General features: G+C 40.2%; 1 protein-coding gene across 4 annotated transcripts; it reads left to right on the top strand.

Moving 5' to 3' along the window:
- Window positions 1–4,794: 4,794 nt before the first annotated feature.
- On the top strand, window positions 4,795–12,144 carry LOC308082515 (uncharacterized protein). Of its 4 annotated transcripts, XM_080424310.1 has the most exons (6): window positions 4,795–4,905; window positions 5,826–5,889; window positions 7,460–7,644; window positions 8,046–8,138; window positions 10,301–10,579; window positions 10,649–12,144. In XM_080424310.1, exons 4-6 carry the CDS (start codon window positions 8,078–8,080, stop codon window positions 11,605–11,607), a joined length of 1,299 nt encoding a protein of 432 aa, XP_080280436.1. In that variant the 5' UTR covers window positions 4,795–4,905; window positions 5,826–5,889; window positions 7,460–7,644; window positions 8,046–8,077; the 3' UTR covers window positions 11,608–12,144. The 4 variants fall into 4 exon arrangements, with proteins under 4 accessions (XP_080280436.1, XP_080280433.1, XP_080280434.1 ...); XM_080424307.1 differs by having other exon boundaries at window positions 10,301–12,144; XM_080424308.1 differs by having other exon boundaries at window positions 7,460–7,687; window positions 10,301–12,144.
- Window positions 12,145–16,575: the final 4,431 nt, after the last annotated feature.

The following is a 16,575-nucleotide window of genomic DNA, read 5'->3' as shown; positions in this document are numbered from 1 at the left end:
ATATAAGAATTGTGGTGCAAAAATAAACAAGCTGTCCCGGCGTTATTGTCAGGGAGGAGCTTCTATATCGTTTATGATAGTCAGTCACTTATATTTGATACAATCTGTTTCTGGCGAAAATGTAACTAATTCGGCGGAAGTAACATTATCGTTTTCTCACCGTCAGTTGATGCATATCCATAAGAGTCAAACCGCCGGGGTCATTTGTTTATTTTTGGAACATGGTTCTTATTTGACGCGATATTAAATACATCTATGGGATTCAGAACGGGGTGGAAAACTGCGAACCAGGTAGACAAACAAAGGATGGGTAAATGACGTCAGACTTCGGTGGTCTATAGTCCTATGAGTATAGTTGTAATAGTCAGTGGTGGAAAAAGTACTCACATTTCTTACTTAAGTAAAAGTATCAATACTGCAATGTAGAAATACTCTGTTACAAGTAACATGTAAGTTGGGGAAATAACCCAACTAGGAGGTGTGACATATCCCCATATTTTCAACTACTTAGTGAATTATCCAGGATAGTAATATACAAATAGTCTTGCAAGATGCTGTTTGGATAATTGTCCAAAATAAATAGCCTATAAAAATTATACATGAGAATTGGGTATTGAAAACGTCCGTGACGTACCATGTGACCACTTAAACTTTAGATTTCAGATGCTAGAACTTTGGACACACTGATGGAGTACATTATAGTATATTGTGGGTTGTATGTTGAGATGGCAGGTATGTCACATTAAAAAGGACAAATAAAACAAATGGGACACTTTATTAGAACACAAAGAAAAAACACTACAGCCTCAGTAGTCAACCAGTGAAATTACGGTAATGTACGATGCAGTGCCTCTCATAGAGAATGCATTGACAGCTGCAGTACATCGTTCTAACGGACCTCGCGTGGGTGCACTGTCTCAATAGTGGGCGTGAAATTTGTAGTCCAGTGTGTCTCTCACGACGGCCGTGGGGGCGTGTTTGGGTTCAAGGTGCGCGGCCTTGCCGGCGAGTGCTGCGTAATTAGACACACGTGGAAGTTATCATTTGAGCATAGTAAATAGAGCATTTAGCCCTGGATCAAGACTGTCAGATTTTATTTTATAGGGTCTGGCATTTACATATGGCTCTATAGAAGAAATGTATGACAGTCTTGATCCAAGTCTAATGCCCATTCAAACTGCAGACATTTCAATAGAACTGTGTGTGGCTTTCACTGATGGATTATTAGGGTCATTCCAGCAATTCAGTGCCATTTCAGCCTAGTAACTTTTTTCAAAAAATAATAACATTTTACAGGATTTGAAATTTGTTCTGAAAGAGGGCATGTTCAGCTGTCAGAAAAACATATTGTCCAGCTTAATTAATTGGTCCCTAATAATTATGACCAAATTCATCAAACGAAGTGGGACAATGTCCCATTAAATAGTGTTTTCCAAGAGATCAGATGTCCCTTCCTTTGCCATGCTAATGTATTTATTATCAAAGTAATTATAAACAATTATTATCTTATAAAGCACATATTTTTTATTAAGGCTCAATGTAATTTCACCCAACTTTTAATTGTGTTTATTTTACCAATCCCTTCCTTGCATATTACCAAAATAATATGCATATTATTTGTTGATTTCATTGAATTGTGATTAAAAAACAGCACTGTAACAGGGTGGACAGATAACAGGGTGGAAATAAAATACAATTAAGCTTATACAATTACTTTTTGTCCACCCAATATAACAATGTGTGTCCACACTGTTATGTTTTACACTGTAATGAAGAACATGGTAGCACATTGTGAACACCGAGTAAGGATGTTTATATATTTATCAAACATATTTTCATAATTATGAAAATGTATCAATTTCCTCTATAGTTAAGCATAACAGGGTGAACATGTTATGCTTTACCACACCAGTAATACATCCTAAAACATTGATAAAAATGCAAATTAAACAGTGATACTTATACTTCTTCTGGTTAAAGGTTTCCTATCAAAAATATATGCTACTTTCTGACGTCATGTGGCTAGAGGAATAGTCAGGGGACATGCACAGGTGGATTTGCATCAATGTAACAGGGGGGTAACAGGGGGGGACAGTCAACTCAGGGACACACATTCATTTTAAGATTTTAAACATTAAAAATACATTTATCACAATTAATAGACCCCTTAACAGACGACGTCACACTGGTTGCAAGCGTCATACTGGTTGCAAATGAAACCCATTCTGTCAGGTCTCGCTAGGACGCGCAGCACTAGCCAACACACAAGAGGGGGTTGGGGTGCGCACCCCGAAACAACAGGTTGAGAATTGATTGCATGGAACAATCACCTGTGCATCCAGTCTCAATCTTGGTAAACAAATAATTGGTGAGTAACATTGGAACTAATACTGAACTGTTTCCTGTTTCCCAGAACATTCTGGTTCAATAACCAAACTCATAACTATTTGGAACATACATTGCTTTGAAATAACTTGTGATAATCTTACTGTGTCACAGTCTGAATATGCCATACAGACTGAATTTATCATAGACATATTGATATAGTTACATACTGTAGTTTGAAAATAATATGGGTAATATGTTTAATACAAGGTATATGTTGCATCCTGTAACATGGTACTGTATTCTATGAGATGTGATCAGACCTGTGCAGCATCAATGTGCACTGATGAAAGCTGTGATGGATGTAGGGCTGCAACTCTATCCATGACTTTCTAAGCAATTTGTCTATAGATTACTTTTCTGATAAATCAAATAATTAGGAGCTGTTTTTTTCTTAATATGTTTTTACTTCTCAACAAATTGATTGACAACATCAGTCCTATGTCTGTGTCGTGTAAGACATGTGAAAATAGCTGATCTACAAGCTCGAAACGCATCGCACTGTGACGTGTTGTGAGCTTGTAGATCTGCTATTTTCAATATTTTTGTATTTAAAATTTGTGGTAAGATGTTGCCTATAATGACATATCCAAAATAGAGATTGACTATTAATCGGTTAATTTATCAAGTTAATGATTAACAATTATTATTTTTATAATCATTTAATTTGATTAGTTGGATTAACTGCTTTACTCCTAGATGTATGTTCTCTTCTCTGGAAGGTCACATAGTACTCTACTGTTACTGTATATAAACAATGGACAGTACCCGAGACCAACAGCAGGGGGCAGCTATACACCAACTGGCAGCTATACACCAACTGGCGTCTAGACAAAGTGGTCGTCAGAAGAAGAATATACCCACAATGCAGTAGCTCAATTCCGTGAGCAACGATACGACATCCGGTTTTTGAGCTAGCAACAATAAGGTTTCCGGTTGCCTTCAAAATAAGATCGAGAATTTGTAACGTTTTTTAAAAGACACAAATCTATTTTTAAAATATATTTATGATGTATGTCTTTTTAAATGGTTTATACTAGATCGCTTCCAAGTGCTAGGTCGTTCCTGATTTAAACTGGCTATTGTTCCCCATTAAATGTGCACTTAGCACAGTTTCTGATCCTGTTTTGCACTTTAACTGGATATTCATTTGTGTTTGTTACCTATGTATTGTATTGTTTGTCCATTATTGTAATAATGCTGCCTCTAGGCCAGGTCACTCTTGGAAAATGATCAGGATGTAATATTGTTTATTGCAGAAGCAAATACAAAGTGATAAAAGCAACAACAAAATATGCTACAAATAATAATAGTAGATATAGTGCAGGTGAGTTTTAAAAAATAAAGCAGGGGGGGTTTATAAAGTTGATCACACCTATTTAAAAACTAAAATACAATACAAATAAGAATGTAATCCGAATTAAATTAATACAAAATGTGTGTGTGTGTGTGTGTGTGTGTGTGTGTGTGTGTGTGTGTGTGTGTGTGTGTGTGTGTGTGTGTGTGTGTTTGTGAGAACTGTTCCATAACTGAGCGCCCCTGAACTTGATAAAAAATTGATACAGACCAGTAGTACGGAATGTTGGTGAACATTGAGAGATAATTATAATAGAATAATATATTATATTATATATAAAGTGGCAGGTCGTGCAGTGAGGTCAGAGGCCCGAAAAGTGCTGTTTTCAGACAATAGTGGACACTGGACAGGAGACGGTTCTTGGTGCCAGCACTTCTGAGGTACGCACGCGTTCGGCGAGACCCCCTCTACACCGCCACACTCTCCGCTAAGCGGCACAGGTGTAGAAAAAAGTGTGGCGGACCGTCCAGTGAGGTCAGAGGCCCGAAAAGTGCCGTTTTCAGACAATAGTGGACACTGGACAGGAGAGGGTTCTTGGTGCCAGCACTTCTGAGGTATGCACACGTTCGGGGACACCTCCCCTACAACGCCACACTCTCAGATAAGCCCGAGAGGCGTAAAACAAAGTGTGGCGGACCGTCCAGTGAGGTCAGAGGCCCGAAAAGTGCCGTTTTCAGACAATAGTGGACACTGGACCGGCGCCGGCGGACACTGCCGACACTTCTGACATACGCACGCGTGCGGGGACACCTCCCCTACAACGCCACACTCTCGGATAAGCCCGAGAGGTGTAAAAAAAAGTGTGGCGGACCGTCCAGTGAGGTCAGAGGTCAGAAAAGTGCCGTTTTCAGACAACAGTGGACACTGGACCGGCGCCGGCGGACACTGCCGACACTTCTGACATACGCACGCGTGCGGGGACACCTCCCCTACAACGCCACACTCTCGGATAAGCCAGAGAGGTGTAAAAAAAAAGTGTGTGGGGGGGCGTGACTTGTGACGACATCACATGAACCGACCAATGTGCGTCGTCCTCTACACTGACCCAGGATGTAAAAAGGGTGCAATAGTCATTCAGAATGTCTCGTTACCAGTATTGCATTGTTGTGGACACACAGTGTAAGGAAACGGCCTCTCCTCGACATCGACTTGACCACTACAAGGTAGGTTTTGACGTTGTGTTTGTGTTAATCGTAATATGTCCATGTTATGCTGTTTTGTATTAGTATTGTGCAGTTGCTTTTAGCGTTAGCACCGCGCTAATGCTAACTAGAACCAGCGTTAGCAGTCTTGCTAACGCTGGTGCTACTGCTCGTATGATACTCTGTGATACTCAGTGTTACTCTGTGTTGTCCTCATTCACGTCGACTTCAGACAAGGGTACCGGACTACCTTTACAGGTTTTATATTTTTAGACTGGTTCTGGGGTAAAATAATGCATTGTTATAGCTTATACAGCCGTACATGTTGTGAACTACAAACGGAAGTCTTGCCACTTCCGCTTGTAGTTCGTCTGTAGTAGCCCAGTACTACCGATCACTACCGATTGAATCTCCCGTTTCAGCTTGACCTGTTATCATTTTGAATCAATTTAAAGTGACTTTATCATGTGATTAACGTGTGGGGTTTTAAGCCCTCACGTCATAAAATGCGTCGCTATTTCTTTTGCTTTTGACGTCATCTCCTGGCGCCGTTATAGCTTGTTTACATGGAACGGGAAGAGTGGGCACTTAAGAAGAGTGGACTCAATGTAAAATTGGCGATTTTTACATGGAGGTGCCCTTTTTAAGTATCCGTTTACATCAGGGATATATTTCTTTATTTGTTTTATTAGTGGTGTGTGTGTGTGTATGGTATACTTACTCTTCTGTAAGCCTCTCTCCTTGTAGATTTCGATTATTTCTTTATTTGTTTTAAGTGTGTATATGGTATACTTTTCTGTAAGCCTCTCTCTGTCCTTGTAGATCTGCTATTTTTGCCATTTGCTACACTGTACTTGTATATTGCACTAGAATTTGATATTTATTGTTTTGTTAAGTGTGTGTATGATATACTTACCCTTCCGTTTTCTGTTCCAAAACAGTGACACCAGTGAATCGGAGTCCAGAGTAGACTGCCTTGCGCCACTGTCCCTTGGACAACTCTTGGTAAGATGAGATTTTTCTTATTGTAAACAACCAAGCTGCCTAGACCAGGTCAAAGTTTTGACCCCCATAACTCTGTCTTTTACTCTCTGAGAGTGTGCAAATGGAACCAAATTGACCCATTTGTATGCTCTCGGAGTTGCAGACCTGTAATGGTCCATTTTGAATGCCTTGAGAACCACTATCCTGGACTACCGATATATAAAAACAGTGTATTATGATGACATTAAATTCCACGTAATTTGGTAAACAACAACATAGCATTTGTGTATATATGAAAATATATTTTAAATTAATAAAGTTTGTTTCATTATGGATATGTATTGCTTAATTTGTGTACCTTTTCTAATAAAATGAAAACAACAAATGTAACATCTGTGCTGCATTATTACATTAGGCTAGGGGTCTTCAGCAGGGATTTGGAGGGCTGTGTGCCAATCTTTGTGATAGGTACTGTATTTATACATAACCACTTGAACCCTTGCCTCTCTATTGGGGGAATAGCAGATCTACACGCTCACAACGCGTCGCGGACATGTTGTGAGCTTGTAGATCAGCTATTTTTGGCAAAGAGGTTTGCTGGACAGGGATAAAGGAGCACCTTACAAAGTATGGGTTAAATGTCTGAACTATACACACGTAATATGAATACAATATCTAGGCTATATTAAAAAATAATCGCCCACCCAGGGGGGTGGGGGGTCGCTATATATGGGGGTGGGGGATCATATACAACAGCGCCACGCTACTCGGCCGCTGGCGCGTCCGCCCGTCCCGCCAACGCTATGCTGGGTGGACGCTTGGCGTTGCGCACGGTAAACGCTGATCAAGGACGCCACGTGGAGACGTCGGGTCCCGACGAGCGGACGCTCCGGTCGGCGGGGCGTGGAGACGTCGTCACACTAGAAATCTGACATTATTTGCTACCTGGGAAGTTTATTGTTACATAACAATTTAAGAAAACGGCAAACACGCCGAGGGAACATTAATTCAGCTCTAAATGCTGAAAATAAAATAAAAAACGGTTGAATTTGCATCATGTCTATAATATGCATACAGGCAATAGATCGTTTGACATAGACCCAGCCTATATTTTCTGTGTTGACAAATGTTGGGCACACAAATATTTTTATTGAGATTTGGCAATTGTAATTGATTTTTCATGAAGAATAAGGCATTCTAATGACATACGCAAGCTTTGGTCCTACATAAGTCTGCCTCCGAGCAGACTTGAGAAAGAGCGTGCCTCCCGCTCAATTCACCGTCAAAAAAGATGAATGAATCAGACTACTAACATGGGAAGTTGTGTAAATTCCTTTACGTAAAAGAAATATGGGCGTAAACAGCTTAGTGAATTGTGCCCAACGGGTCTCATTGGGATGCATCATTATTCAATACCTTGTAGATCTGCTATTTTCAGATCACTATTATTATTATAGGTTTTAGTGGACTTGAACAACGAGAGACACCGCCAAACGTTGCAAGGTCCACTAGAGCCGACTCAGCGCCGTTCGAGTTATATACCGATAGGGAGGGACAGAATGGTTAATTATCTCCCCCCACCACACCCCAGGCAGTGCCTGAGGACTATTTTCCACCACGGAGGAAAGCCGGCCAGTGCTGTCCTCTTGGAATGAGACGCAGTGACTAGGGGCGAAGCAGTTCGGCGTGCGTCACAGAAGGGGGCGTTGCCAAGTTACTAAGAAAACGGCACATGCTGTACAGGTCCTGTAGAAGGACGGGGAAGGACTGGGTCAGGTGGGTTGTGCTAAGGTGCCAACCAGGTATACTTAATGAACTGGTGGGTTTTGTCCACACACAAATATCATTTTAACACTTACTGTAGTACAATCTTTGGAAAAACATTCTTCCTCCGTATATATTAGTATTCAATTCAAACTTTATTCCAGACACACAGGGGGTCCATAGAGTACATACAAATATCACACAACAAATACATAACAAGAAATAAAATCATACATGGAGGCTGACTCTCCAGTGTTTACGCAGCCTGGACAAGTACCAGAGACAGCTCTTCCCAGGATTGACTATATCCTCAATAATACTGTTCCGGGACTAATAATAATACCAAATGATCATGTTTTAGGGGAAGTAGAGCCATGGAACCCTAACGTCCTTATTCAATTCCTTCATTTCAGACCAGTGTGTGGAGTCCAGACTGCAGGTCAAGATGAACTCTCCAGACTCAGCCAGGGACATTAAACAGGAACCTGAAGACCACCCGCACCTCAGTAAGTTTTATGTTCGTTCTTTCTTTCATTTTTTCTGTTCTATTGTAGAGCTGTCGCAATATACATTTTTTACTATGCAATAATCATGACAAAATATATCATGATAATATTCCGATGATGAAACCAATTGGTCGTGCTGTCTTGTGCACGTACCATAGGCACCGGATGTCCCCCCATTATTTAGCGTTCGACTTGTCGATCTCGCCGCCCACTGGGCTATTTTTTATTTATTTTCCCCTACTGGCGCTGGTCTAGCACCCCACTGTTCCCATTGTGTTGCACAATCGTCGTTGTGTATTGGCTGCATGCTTGCCTCTCGCTGCAATGACCGTTATGTTACTGGCTACGTGTGCTACGTTGCTCTCTCAACTCGATCAACTAGGTGCCAGACAAGCTTATACATAACAAATCGTTCTCTGTATTCCGCCTGTGGGTGTGAAAGAAGCGGAAGCCCGTGGGGCTCGGGTTGCAAGAATCAAGTGCTGCAATGATAGACTGACTGACCAGGGATCAGATTACTGCAGCTCAATATAGGCTATGGGAACAAAGTTGTTCCCCCGTCAGTTAAAGTGAGAGCAGAGAGCGCACGCACAAAGCACATCAAACCTCTGTGGAATCAAAGTGCACCGTGGCATTTGTGATCATGGATTCCTTATTCATCGAGGTGAATGTTTCTTATTGTAGGCTGCTACAGCTAGGCTAGATTTCATATTTCATATGGAGTATAGCTGACATCTCGCCTATACTGTGTTAGAACAGCATTTTAGGATTGTCGGTTATAAAATAATGGTTGCTTTTTTCATAATTGTAAGAAGCCAAAGTAAAAATAAAAAAAAACATTGATTAATTGAGCAGTCCTACTTTGATCACTGCCCTCACAGAGGTCAAATATAGGCTGGTTATGTGATCTAGATTTGTTGTAGAGGGAAAAGAGAAAGGACCAAGTACAGAGTCGACCCTGCTCAACATTAGTATTAGTTAAAGGGCAAGACCACTTTGGTAACTACACAACCCAAAACTCTACCAAGTGGTCTTGCCCTTTAACTAAGCATTTTTTTCACACTTTCAGAGAATATCCGTGGTCGTAATGGGGACATAGTTGGCAATAGATGCCAAAACAATAATATATTTATAATATTTATAATTGTTGAGAATATTTCCAATCTTAATTACTTCCCCGAGCCATGATGATGACTTACCCCAATCCAACCTTTGATGCTGAGAAAAATGGTGCCTTAGTGAGGTCCAATTATATGAAGACAGGTTGAAAATGGGTGACGTCGTCCTTTAAGTGGTTAGCAACATTAAAATAAGTGTATCTTCTTCAACTATTTCCAGATTTCAGTGCATGGCACGTCAATTGAAAACTTACAGTCTCCACTTTATCCAATAATAAAACGGAATAATATAATGACCATGACTTGCAGCGCATTCTATCAGATGTGGAAAAAAAGCTTGCTTGCTTGACCTATTGGCAGCATGCACAAGAAACGAGGCGCTGGTCGGTACAGTGGTTTGTGAAATTAGCACCAGAGACACAGACAGATTCACCGACTAATATCTAGACATACTCTACAGGGTCTGAAGTGTACACATTTTAAACTACGACCCATTAACTTTCACCAGACATGTCAAGCTTTTGTGTTTGGAGGTGCTTCTGGTTCATAACGTCATGCACTTAGTGGCATGAGCTATGATTGGTCTACTTTGGAGGTGACATACATACATACTGTACATACGGACACGTCCAGTTGTATACAGCTTGGCCTACAGCCTCACTTACTCCCAAATCAGAGCTCACATCTTGATTGGTTTAATACTTTATCGGTCAAAACATGTAAACTGCATGGAGGTACAGTAAAACATTTGGGCTAAAAGGAACACAAAAAACACGTTTTAATGATAAATATTTGTTCTATCACCGTAATTCATTTGTTGGGTATTATAACTAAATATATTGATTCAGGTTACTTTTTAAAATATGTATTTTGCTATAATCTTGCTAACACTTTCGAGCCTTCTTTAGAGTTTCCAGAACCACCTGTAACAACCTGTACTTATTTAGTAACTGTTTTGTCAGTCTTAGTAGGTAATAGCTATGTACAATAGATATACATTTTAGGAATCCCGTGTTCACTATCATGTTATTTTTCTGCTCCTAGACATCCTGCACATGGCTGCGTGTAAAGAGGAGGATTCTCCTGAGCAGAAGAGGAGCCCCAGTCTGCTCCAGGAGGAACCAGAGCCTCCACACATTAAAGAGGAACAGGAGGAGATACTTCAAAGACCAGAGGAGCTTGATGGGTCAATGTTGACATTATTATCAGTGAAAGTTGATGATGATGAAGACAGCTCTTCACACTGCTATGAAGTTGAAGTCAAGCTTGAATCTGACACTGAAGTCACTGAAGACAGTGATGATTGGGAGGAGTTAAGTGGAGGTGTCCACACTGGAGAAAACACTGAAGTCACTGAAGACAGTGATGATGATTGGGAGGAGTTAAGTGGAGGTGTCCACACTGGAGAAAAACCTTTCCAGTGTAAACATTGTGACAAGAGTTTCTTTCGGTCAAATCATCTGAAGTCACACCAGATTGTCCACACTGGAGAAAAACCTTTCCTCTGTAAACTGTGTAACAAGAGTTTCAGCTTTTCATCTAACCTGAAGCGACACCAGCTTGTCCACACTGGAGAAAAACCTTTCCAGTGTAAATATTGTGACAAGAGTTTCTTTGACTCAAGTTCACAGAAGACACACCACCGTGTCCACACTGGAGAAAAACCTTTCCAGTGTAAATATTGTGACAAGAGTTTCAGTGACCCAAGTTCACAGAAGAAACACCAGCGTGTCCACACTGCAGAAAAAACTTTCCAGTGTAAATATTGTGACAAGAGTTTCACTAGGTCAGCTTCTGTGGAAAGTCACCAGCGTATCCACACTGGACAAAAACCTTTCCATTGTAAACATTGTGACAAGAGTTTCACTAGGTCAGCTTCTGTGGAAAGTCACCAGCGTATCCACACTGGAGAAAAACCTTTCCATTGTAAATATTGTGACAAGAGTTTCGCTAGGTCAGCTTCTGTGGAAAGTCACCAGCGTATCCACACTGGAGAAAAACCTTTCCATTGTGAACATTGTGACAAGAGTTTTAATGTGTCATCTAACCTGAAGAGACACCAGCAGCGTGCCCACACACATCTCCAGTGTAAATATTGTGACAAGAGTTTCAGTGACTCAGATTCACTGAAGAAACACCAGCTTGTCCACACTGGAGAAAAACCTTACCAGTGTAAATATTGTGACAAGAGTTTCAGTGACTCAAGTTCACAGAAGAAACACCAGCGTGTCCACACTGGAGAAAAACCTTTCCATTGTAAACATTGTGACAAGAGTTTTAGTCAGGCATCTAACCTGAAGACACACCAGCGGCGTGTCCACACGGAGAGAACTGTCACATTAACAGTTTGAGAAGAGTTTCAGTCAGTTAAGTGCTCTGAAATGACAAAAGTGCATTCACACCAAAGGGGGGGAAAAAACAAAAAAACATTCCAATATATTTACCTCACTGGGAGGATCAAATGAAATAGCTGTATGTTGTCAGGGAGTTGGATAGAGAGGCACAAATATCATGTATATTTATGCTGCTACTGTCAACAGAAGTTTCCATTAGGACTCGTCTTTTGGAGTCATTCCTTTTTTGTTTTCTTCTTTTAAAGCCTTACTACAATCAGTTCATGATAACGGTATTTAAAAAAAAGTTTTTTACCTAGAGGTATGTAAATTATTTTGGCATTATTAATTTATACAAAAAATGACCCATGTAAACCATATCAATTGTATGAGGTAGAACTGTTTGACTATAATGTTATAGTTTGTTTTATTATGATTTAATGTCATTTTGCTGTGTTCTATTACATGCCCAATGAATGGGCCACTATTTCAATTATTTTACTTATTAAATATCAGTTAACTGAGGTAAAACATACTCTGCATGTAGTTGTTTATGAATTATGACGGTAAGTGTTACAATTAATGGGATGGCTATGGTCATTATTTAGTTGTATTACATTATTATTGTTATAGTGAATTAAAGTCTATGGAAAGCACTACGCGCGCACACATGCAATATATGCTTTAGTATATAATAGGTTTTTATGTATTGTATTATTATCAGGAAGGTGAAACATAAGCTATGTTCTCTTAACATTACTATATTTTGGATGTGTGGAAGAATTTAGTCTGGAGGCAGGAATCAGATTACACAACTTTAGTGTCACATCACATGATTACAGTCAGTTATCAGCAGTTACAGGAAGACTAGAGAAAAAATATAGACAAAAGAATGTAGACAAAAAATTATTCAGGTACAATCAATCCATCTTACAGAACTGTTTCCCAGAACATTCTGGTACAAAAAAACAAAACTGTATGTAAACAGTTCTGTTGAAAACAATGTTTCGTGTTTTTGATGTAAACCAGCATTTGTGGGGTTAACAATCTGCGGGAACTCAGAGTGGTGTGTGTTGCAACACGGATGAGAGAGAGAGACGGACACGTATCCGGTGTTAGTCTGGGTTGAAACATCCACCACGTCCGTTGTGAACGAGAGCAGAATTGCAGGAATTATTGATAAAGAGCATGATCGACAAGACAATTCATTTGACACTGTGGTTGATGATATATTTGACTTGACTGCTGATGTTCGTGAAGGTACATCTCCCTTTAAAGACCATTTTGAACAACTAAGGGCTACAGCCAATAATGCAATTAAAACCATCAATGACACAGGTGAAAATCAATACCATGGAGAAACTATTTTAAACAAACTGTTCTCAAACTTCCTCCCAACTATTCCAATATGGTCAGATCTACTCTCAGGTGATTTGCAGAGATTCTCTGGAGCCTATGCTGCACAAATAAACCAGAGTAAGAAAAGAACCGCTATTAGTGAGGCCATGTTCAAAAACACAAAAGTGTTGCTTTTACGAAATGAGAAACAGACTTGACGAATGTATACAGCACATACGCTCTCTATACAAGCAGTCAGCCATAGATTTCATTTACAAAGTAGGCTACAGGATACCACAGGCATCACAGCGTCCACACCACACGTGCGTATGTCACAAGTGCCATGGCAAATAGCTGTCTTGTGTCCACCGCCAATTTGTAAAGGCTATGCACTGATAATGTCCCTTTTCTGACCCCTGACCTCACTGGACGGCCCGCCACTTTCCAAAATACACCTGTCTGGCTTAGCGGAGAGTGTGGCGTTGTAGAGGGGGTCTCCCTGAAGGCGTGTGCATGTCACAAGTGCCACGGCAAATAGCTGTCTTGTGTCCAGCGTCCAATTTGTACAGGCTATGCAGTGAAAATGGCCCTTTTCTGACCCATGACCTCACTGGACGGCCCGCCACTTTTCAAAATACACCTATTTGGCTTAGCGGAGAGTGTGGCGTTGTAGAGGGGGTCTCCCTGAACGTGTGCGTATGTCACAAGTGCCACGGCAAATAGCTGTCTCGTGTCCAGCGTCCAATTTGTAAAGGCTATGCACTGAAAATGTCCCTTTTCTGACCCCTGACCTCACTGGACGGCCCGCCACTTTTCAAAATACACCTGTCTGGCTAAGCGGAGAGCGGAGAGCTAGGGCAGGATAGTTGTCTTTTTTTCCTTTTAGATGGTGACTATAAATTCGATTTTTTTTACAAACTATTGCTGCTGCATTTGGGCTTAAAAAGCAGTATTGTCCCCTTGGGCTTTCCAGCCTCTGTGAGATGGGGTTGTTGTTGACAAAGAGTAAAACTCAGAAGAGCATTGTTGAAAGCTAATGATATGTCTCCCAGAATGTAGTGTTGATGTCACACAAACAATATGTGTTCAAGTGAAAAGTAGTTTAGAGAAAGCAGTGAAAACTGGGGACATGATATGGATAGCAAATTAGCACAAGCCACCACCAGACATCTGGTAAAATTCAGCTGTGGCTAGTAAGTATATACTATACTAACCATTGTGGCAGATACCCACCTACAGTATCATTTGGCACTGTTCTATTCTAAAGATCTAACAACCAACCTTTATTTGGAGGTCTCATTTTTTCTAAAATTATAATTGTTTGGTATGTTAAGACTACAATACCCTTTGGATGGTAACCAACCATCAGTAGGAGGTAGGGGGGGTTTACTGGCCACTGTGGTTGGTGTCTAATAAAATGTACTAGTTCACTGCCCTTCAGAAAATGATCTCAATTGTGAACATGATGATTGTGAATTGGTCCTCATACCTTATCAAGCAACCACAAGACAAGGTTAATTATTTCTGCACACATGAACTTTGACCTGAGAAAGATCTACATGGATTGGAGAAAACAAATTGAGAGTTTGTTCACTCGCCCTCTCAGAGTAACACCTGATTTATGCGAAGTTGCACGCCAGTGTTGCGCACCAAAAATAGCCTATTTTAGGTGCGCAACACACTATGTGCAACCAAGTATAACTCAGGCTTTAAATTGACATAAAGGTTTTTTTTACTTTGTGGGTTTTACCTGTGTATGTACGGTAGCTCTGGGTTACCCACTAAATTGGCTGTGCCTCAAATAGGCTCTGCCTCAGCACATCAAGATGACATGTTGATTGATCTACTTACATTTCAATTATGAGTTCATTTGACTGGTTCAAGTGCATTTTGATTGACCTTTGACTTCCACAGCTCAAAAGGCTGGGCTAAAACAACAGACAAACTGTCTTTGATATCTAAATGCTCACGCAGTTGTCAGAGAAATTAACGTTTGCCTAAGCTTTGTGTCCAGGCGTTGTCATGACAAACACAATCAATAGATTTGGTTGTAACTTTGATGTCACCCATTTGCTACTGATGTCAGAAATGCATACAAGCATCTGACATCTGATTCTTTTTACACTCTTGTTTTTTCTCCATTGTATTCACAACATCAAAACAGTTCCCCTCCAGATTCAGAAATGGAAATGTGAATTATTTTGATTCATTTTGTAAATATGACTGTAAAGAAGAGGAATACGAATTTTAATGTATCTTTTAAATAATTTTCAGTCTGCTTTGAATATTGGTCAATTGTACTTAGAATCCTGAATAAGCCCTTCATCAGAGGTGCATTAGACACATCTATTTTTGATGTGTGATGTATGAAAAAAAAAAAAAAAAAACATATATATATATATATATATATATATAAAGGTTGGAACAAAGCTAGCAAGTAATGCTATGTCACTGTGTTTATTCTCTGTGAAATACAGCATCTTTGTGTGTTATCGTGTATCAGATCTATGGGTAAAGCAAGGCACTAACATCAGGGTTGGGGTTCACCCGCTGGACCTCCATGTACCCTATGCCCTATGATACCATACTTCCTTTTGGATCAACTTAAAATGAGTCATTTGTTTTTAGGCTTATAACAACATCAACAAAGTTAAATGGAATGGGGTGGGGACAGGCGCCTGTCCAGTAGAGGGTGCCAGAAGAATAGTAGTAGTAGCACCAGCAGCAGCAGGCCAATAGTCCTATGAGTATAGTAGTAATAGTCAGTGGTGGAAAATGTACTCACATTTCTTACTTAAGTAAAAGTATCAATACTGCAATGTAGAAATACTCTGTTACAAGTAACATGTAAGTTGGGGAAATAACCCAACTAGGAGGTGTGACATATCCCGATATTTTCAACTACTTAGTGAATTATCCAGGATAGTAATATACAAATAGTCTTGCAAGATGCTGTTTGGATAATTGTCCAAAATAAATAGCCTATAAAAATTATACATGAGAATTGGGTATTGAAAACGTCCGTGACGTACCATGCGACCACTTAAACTTTAGATTTCAGATGCTAGAACTTTGGACACACTGATGGAGTACATTATAATATATTGTGGGTTGTATGTTGAGATGGCAGGTATGTCACATTAAAAAGGACGAATAAAACAAATGGGACACTTTATTAGAACACAAAAAAAAACGCTACAGCCTCAGTAGTCAACCAGTGAAATTACGGTAATGTACGATGCAGTGCCTCTCATAGAGAATGCATTGACAGCTGCAGTACATCGTTCTTACGGACCTCGCGTGGGCACTGTCTCAATAGTGGGCGTGAAATTTGTAGTCCAGTGTGTCTCTCACGACGGCCGTGGGGGCGTGTTTGGGTTCAAGGTGCGCGGCCTTGCCGGCGAGTGCTGCGTAATTAGACACACGTGGAAGTTATCATTTGAGCATAGTAAATAGAGCATTTAGCCCTGGATCAAGACTGTCAGATTTTATTTTATAGGGTCTGGCATTTACATATGGCTCTATAGAAGAAATGTATGACAGTCTTGATCCAAGTCTAATGCCCATTCAAACTGCAGACATTTCAATAGAACTGTGTGTGGCTTTCACTGATGGATTATTAGGGTCATTCCAGCAATTCAGTGCCAT

This window comes from Gymnoscopelus braueri (genome assembly GCF_963280865.1).
Source record: "Gymnoscopelus braueri genome assembly, chromosome: 1".
NCBI lineage: Eukaryota > Metazoa > Chordata > Actinopteri > Myctophiformes > Myctophidae > Gymnoscopelus > Gymnoscopelus braueri.
This window is presented reverse-complemented; position numbering and strand designations above follow the sequence as displayed.

Excerpts from the sequence above, each read along its gene's own strand:
- LOC308082515 (XM_080424309.1), top strand. The coding sequence starts at position 8,078 with ATGAACTCTCCAGACTCAGCCAGGGACATTAAACAGGAACCTGAAGAC. Across the intron at positions 8,139-10,300 it reads TGAAGACCACCCGCACCTCA|ACATCCTGCACATGGCTGCG; the intron begins GTAAGTTTTATG and ends TTCTGCTCCTAG.